At 38.2% G+C, this 6030-nt stretch overlaps 1 protein-coding gene across 5 annotated transcripts in view; it reads right to left on the bottom strand.

Annotated features, from left to right (window-relative positions):
* Positions 1–327: 327 nt before the first annotated feature.
* ZMAT1 (zinc finger matrin-type 1) overlaps positions 328–6030 on the bottom strand; it is a 33068-nt gene continuing 27365 nt past the window's right edge. For all 5 annotated transcript variants that reach the window (XM_023725857.1, XM_023725858.1, XM_023725860.1 and 2 more), the window contains 2 exons: positions 4800–4899; positions 328–2775 (listed from right to left, as the gene is read on the bottom strand). In XM_023725857.1, coding sequence (XP_023581625.1) covers positions 1455–2775; positions 4800–4899 — 1421 coding nt within the window. In that variant the 3' untranslated portion in view covers positions 328–1454. The remainder of the gene's footprint in view (positions 2776–4799; positions 4900–6030) is intronic.

Genomic DNA, 6030 nt, shown 5'->3' with positions numbered 1-6030 from the left:
TGGTACACTGAGACCAGACCCTGGGATTTGCATTCACAGGCCATTACTCTTTCTACTATACTACAGTGGTGCTCCAATGCTTACAAGAGGTGCTTATTATAAAAAGGGAAAACGCCAGAATCAAAAATGGCCAGAATGAAACAGTTTAAAGGTTAACGTACCCTCACGGCCCTCGATTGCTTATAAAGTTTTCCTTCTTCAGTTTCAAGTATTTAGTTGGTCATATTTTTCTTACCTAAAACTGGGCTCAAGTCTGAATATTAGTTTTTATTAAACAAGATGTACAAGAAATACAATTATTACAACTTTACAAAGTGATCTCCCCAGAAGTCCTAAAAGTACAAACTACTCAATTATTGCCTTCTCACTCCCAAAATAAAATCATCTTTGAATGAGAAATGATCATTTACATAAAACAATATGTAGAAATTAAAATACTTTAATATAAACATTTCCAGAATATAGACTGATTCTGTATCCATACTTTCTGAGAGCTTTTTAAAACTATAGATCATTAAACTTATTATTGTAGCTGTTTCACTTTCCACTTTCAGAACTAGAAAATACAAAAATACACTGCAAATTAAATTTAACAAAGAAAAAAACCTCAGTCTAAATTGCTTCACACATTTTCCTTGGAGAAACCAGGAAACATAAACACACAAAACAATAAAACACCACCAACACTAACACGAACCCAAACAAGGAATGGATTCTTCAATGCCTGGTAATTCTCTCATTTAAAATAAATGATCTCCAAGGATAAATAATTTACCATCACAGCAATTTGATGAATACAAGTAGAGACACCCTCATTAAGGGAAATTACATTACATGTAAGAAACATGGAACTTTTCTGTTTTTAAAAAAACGAAGAAAAGTGATTTCCAACTTGGGGAAAAGGCATATTGAACACTTTTACTTCACTTGGCTGTTGGTAGAGGTTAAAGTACCTGTCCACCCAGGAAAATTCAAGTAACATGAATTTCATGAAACCAAACTTCTCAACTTACTTCTTCCAATTCAACATTGGGATGCCAAAACTAAAGAGTTTCAAAATCCAGTAACGGACCCATCCCAAAGCATTGCCTCTTCCATTTTTAACAGGTTTCTCTTTTCTGTGCTTGCTGTTGTTTGGTACCACAGAGTTGGTTCTGACTCACAGTGATCCCATGCGACAGAGCAGAACTGCCCCCATTGAATTTTCTAGGCTGTAATCTTTATGGAAACAGATCACAGGTCTTTCTCCCTCGGAGCCGCTGGGTAGGTGTCTGTGCTTATGTCCCTCTTTGTCAGAGGCTAGGCTTAAGCTTTTTTATTTCTTCTTTCAATGCTTAAGCTTTGCTGAATTGACATGACTGTATCTCTTTTTTTCTTCACTGGCTGCTCTTGTCTTTGTCTAGATCTATATCCTTATGTCTTCAATTCATCCTTGGGTAAACAAAACTAAAAGTTCAAAATCCAAGAATAGACTCATCCCAAAGCATTTCCTCTTCCGTCCTTTCTTCGACATGTTTCTTTTTCTCTTTTCTGTGCTTACGTGCTGCTTTCTCAGAGGCTACATCACGACTTTTTTTCTTCTTTCGATGTTTAAGCTTTCCTGAACTGACACTGACTTTATCTACTTTTCCTTCCCTTTGTTGGATGTTCTTGTCTTCACCTAAATCCACATCTTCATAACTCTTTTTCCTTTTATGTTTGGACTGCTCCTTCTCTGACTTTTCATCTCCTTCCAGATATCGCTTTCTCTTCTGATGTCTCCGTTTATGACTTGCTTGATGGTTACTGGTTTTGTTTTCTGAGGAGAGATTCTTGTAAACTTCAGATTCTACACTGTATGGGCCAGAGTTATTTTCTTGTTGACTAAGGCTCAGGGGTACTGGTTTTTCTGAGAAACAGTCTCTGGTGAGTTGATAGTAGTTCACAGAGTCTGGTCTCTGTTTGCTGTCATGAGCTGGTGAGCAATGAGGTAACTGTTTTTCCACTGCTTGTGAAATATTGTATGAACCTGAGTAGGTCTGGAAAGTCTCAAATGGGCATCTTTGCTCAGTCATTCTATGTTCAGGTCTGAAATCAACTATTTCTCTGTACCCATGGGTTTCCATAGAGTTATCTTCCATCTTTCTGAAACAAGTCTTTGGTTCTAGTCCTCTAGCTTTCTGCTCTTTGATGTAATCTTCAAGTTCATCTTGGAAAGAGTTATATGTCCTCTTTGAAGAAGCTGGTAACCTATACAATAACTGGTTTTCCTCTGGTGAAACACTGTATGGTCCTTGGTAGGTCTGGGAAGTCTCAAATGAAAATCTCTGTTCACACATTCTATGTCTAGGTCCAGAATCAACCACTTCTCTGTACCCATGGGTTTCCATAAAGTTATCTTCCATCTTTCTGAAACAAGTTTTTGGCTCTAGTCCTCTGGCTTTCTGCTCTTTAATGTAATCCTCCAGTTCATCTTGGAAAGAGTCATACCCCTTCTGTGAATGAGCTGGTAAGTAATGAGGTAACTGGTTTTCCACTGCTTGTGAAATATTGTGTGGTCCTGGGTATGTCTGGAAAGTCTCATATGGGAATCTTTGCTCAAACATTCTTTGTTTCGGTCCAAAATCGATCACTTCTCTGTACTCACATGTTTCCAAGAAGCTCTCTTCCATCTTTCTGAAACAAGTGTTTGGCTGTAGTTCTCTGGCTTTCTGCATGTTGATGTAATCTTCACATTCATGTTGGAAAGGCTCTTGTGTCTTTGAATTTTTCACTAGATTGATAACAAGCGTTTCTCTGCAAAGAAGATGGTACAAAGTTCTTGTTACTAAATGATTTTATTCTGAATATTTTCTTTGTTCTCAAAAATACTAGCCTCAAAGAGCAAAACAAAACAAAATAAAATGCCTAGAATTTTAAAAACCTACCTCAATATAAAATCTCTGAATCATGCATTTTTATGCCAAAAAGAAGCAGTAAGGATAGTCAAATTATCTCCTAGGGACCTCACGATTTTTACACAGAAAATTTCTTAGGGCTGGGATGAAAAGGAGGACAGGTATAAAGAAGATGGCATGTCTGATGCTGTTGTAGTACTAAAAACGTAAGGCATGTTGGGAAATATGGGTAAGGACCAATAATATCTAAAGTCCTCATGGATGGTCAAGGAGCCCTGGTGGGTCAGCAGTTTGAACCCACCAGCCGCTCCGTAGGAGAAAGATATGGCAGTCTGCTTCCATAAAGATTACAGCCTTGGAAACCCTATGGGGCAGTTCCACTCTGCCCTGTAGGGCTGCTATGAGTTGGAATCAACTCGATGGCAATGGATTTTTTTTTTGTTTTGATGGGTGGTCTGATCTGAGTGTCACATTACTTCCAAAATTTTGGTTAGTCAGTTCCTTGTATAGATCTATAAATGTGATGGTTATTTATTCTGGAACCTTGAGATTTTTCTTTTCTAAGTCTAAATAAAGATCAATTTGTTAAGCCAGACAATTTACACTCAAGTATTCACACTCAAATACTGTAAAAATTTTCTACTAGAATGAAATAATGTAACAGAAATACTATGCTTTGATTTGAAAAGCAAAAAAAAAAAGACCTAATACACCACAGTTATGGCACAGTGGTTAAGAGCTACAGCTGCTAAGCAAAAGGTCAGCAGTTCAAATCCGCCAGCTGCTCTTTGGAAACCCTATGGGTCAATTCTACTCTGCTCTATAAGGTCACTATGAGTCAGTATCTACTCAATGGCACATAACAACAACAACAACCTGAATTACCCAGTCCCCAACCGTTCCCTCAATCCTCCCCTCCTTAAAATAACAGATTGGACTAAACATTTATTGAGCTCCTATCATGTGCCAGGCCAAGCACCTTACATATACTATTTCATTTCACTATAACAACCTTGTAACAGTTGTCCAAAGTTACACACTTGTTAAAGAGATGGATTCAGATCTGTCTAAACAACAATACCTTTGTTCTTTTATTATTATTGTGCTTTAAGTGAAAGTTTACAGCTCATGTTAGTATCTCATATAGAAATTTATACACACATTGTTATGCGACCCTAGTTGCTATCCCTATACTGAGACAGCACACTCCTCCTTTCCACCCTGGATTTCCCGTATCCATTCAACCAGCTCCTATCCCTTTCTGCCTTCTCATCTCACCTCCAGACAGGAGTTGCCTACTTAGTCTCCTGTATCTACTTGAACTAAGAAACACATTTTTTACATTTTATGTCTTATAGTCCACTCTAATCTTTGTCTGAAGAGTTGGCTTTGGGAATGGTTTTAGTTCCGGGTTAACAGAGAATCCAGGCGCCATGTCTTCTGGGGTTCCTCCAGTCTCAGTCAGACCATTAAGTCTCGTCTTTTTACTAGAATTTGAGTTCTGCACCCTACTTTTCTCCTGCTCCATCAGGGGCTCTCTGTTAACAACAATACCTTTGTTCTTAACTACTGTACCTCACTGGAAGGATGATGACCTGGCCACAGAATCCCTGGAACTAAGCTAACCTTGCAAGGATTCTTTTAATTTGTATGATTACCCTGTGAGTATCACTTTAGCATCCTTCAAAAAAAGACAATACTGTCTGGTAAAGAGGGGTACCAGTTAGCCAGCTCTGCTAATACATTATCATGGCTAGGGAATTCCCTAGAGAATGCTAGAATATGTTACAAATACCACGAACCAAATTCAGGATCAACTCATAAACGAATGAAGGCCTAGAAAGCTTGTAAAATACATGCAAGGGTACTTGACAGAGGCCCTGGTGTTTAGTGTCACAGGAACATTTTGGAAAAAATACTTACTTAATTTGATGTTCATTTCCTTGCATATGGGACCGGAACATTTCTGAAGATATAAAGGTAATGCTACAAATATGGCAAACGTAGGTTCTCATATTAAATGCTGAAAAAACAGGAAGTTCAAGTTAAGATGGTCAGTAGGATACACATAGAATCACATAATGTTAGAGTTGGACAGTATTGAAGTTAGCCCCTCAGAGCCCACAGCTCTTAATTTAAAGCCCAGAATTCTTTCTCCTACACCACACTGCTTCCCTAGACCTGACTTCTTTCCTAAGAAATTGCTATCTTCCTGTTTAATATCGCTACATGGATGTCCACCAAAACCAAAAACCAAATCCGTTGCAATCGAGTCAATTCAGACTGATAGTGACCCTACAGGACAGAGAAGAACTGCTCCATAGGGTTTCCAAGGAGCGCCTCGTGGATTTGAACTGCCAACCTTTTGGTTAGCAGCCGTAGCTCTTAACCACTACCCCACCAGGGTTTCCAGATGTCTACCAGGCACCTCAAATTTAACATGCACAATGAACCTTTGCCTCTAAATCAAAACTCTTTTTCTTTTTTTTTTTGGAAGTTAAAGAATGGAAATTTATCAGCTCACAGTTCTGGAGTCTAGAAGTCCAAATTCAGGGTCCTTCTTTTTTTTCATTTTTAATTTACAGAAATTTAATTTTTTTTAGATAGTCACATACATTGAACTTTTCCTTTGTGATTTTTTTCCCCACTACTTTTTGAACAGTTTTTTTTTTTTTTTTTTGTACTTCAGGTGAAGGCTTACAGAACAAATAGTTTCTCATGAAACAGTAGTACACATATTGTTTTATGATGTTGGTTAACAGCCCCACAACATGTCAACCCTCTCCCTTCTCAAACTTTTCTTTTTTGGTGAAAATATACATAGCCAAAGATACACCATTTAAAAAATTTCTACATGCACAATCCAGTGACATCGACTACGCTCTTCCAATTGAGCTGCTATTCTCACTTTAGATGAAGGCTTACAGAACAAAATAGTTTCTCATTTAACAGTTAGTACACATGTTGCCCTATGAAATGGTTAACAACCTTACAACACATCAACACTATCCTTACTCAACCTTGGGTTCCGTCACCAGCTTCCTTGTCCCCTTCTGCCTTTTGGCCCTTGTCCCTGGACTGCTGTACCTCATTAGTCCCATTTGGTTTTATGGGGCTGTCCACTCCCAGGCTGAATTGTGAACCTCGGAGATGA

Source organism: Trichechus manatus, unplaced genomic scaffold (genome assembly GCF_000243295.1).
Source record: "Trichechus manatus latirostris isolate Lorelei unplaced genomic scaffold, TriManLat1.0 scaffold00496, whole genome shotgun sequence".
Taxonomy (NCBI): domain Eukaryota; kingdom Metazoa; phylum Chordata; class Mammalia; order Sirenia; family Trichechidae; genus Trichechus; species Trichechus manatus.
The sequence above is the reverse complement of the archived record's forward strand: the minus strand, read 5'-3'. Positions and strand labels throughout refer to the sequence as shown.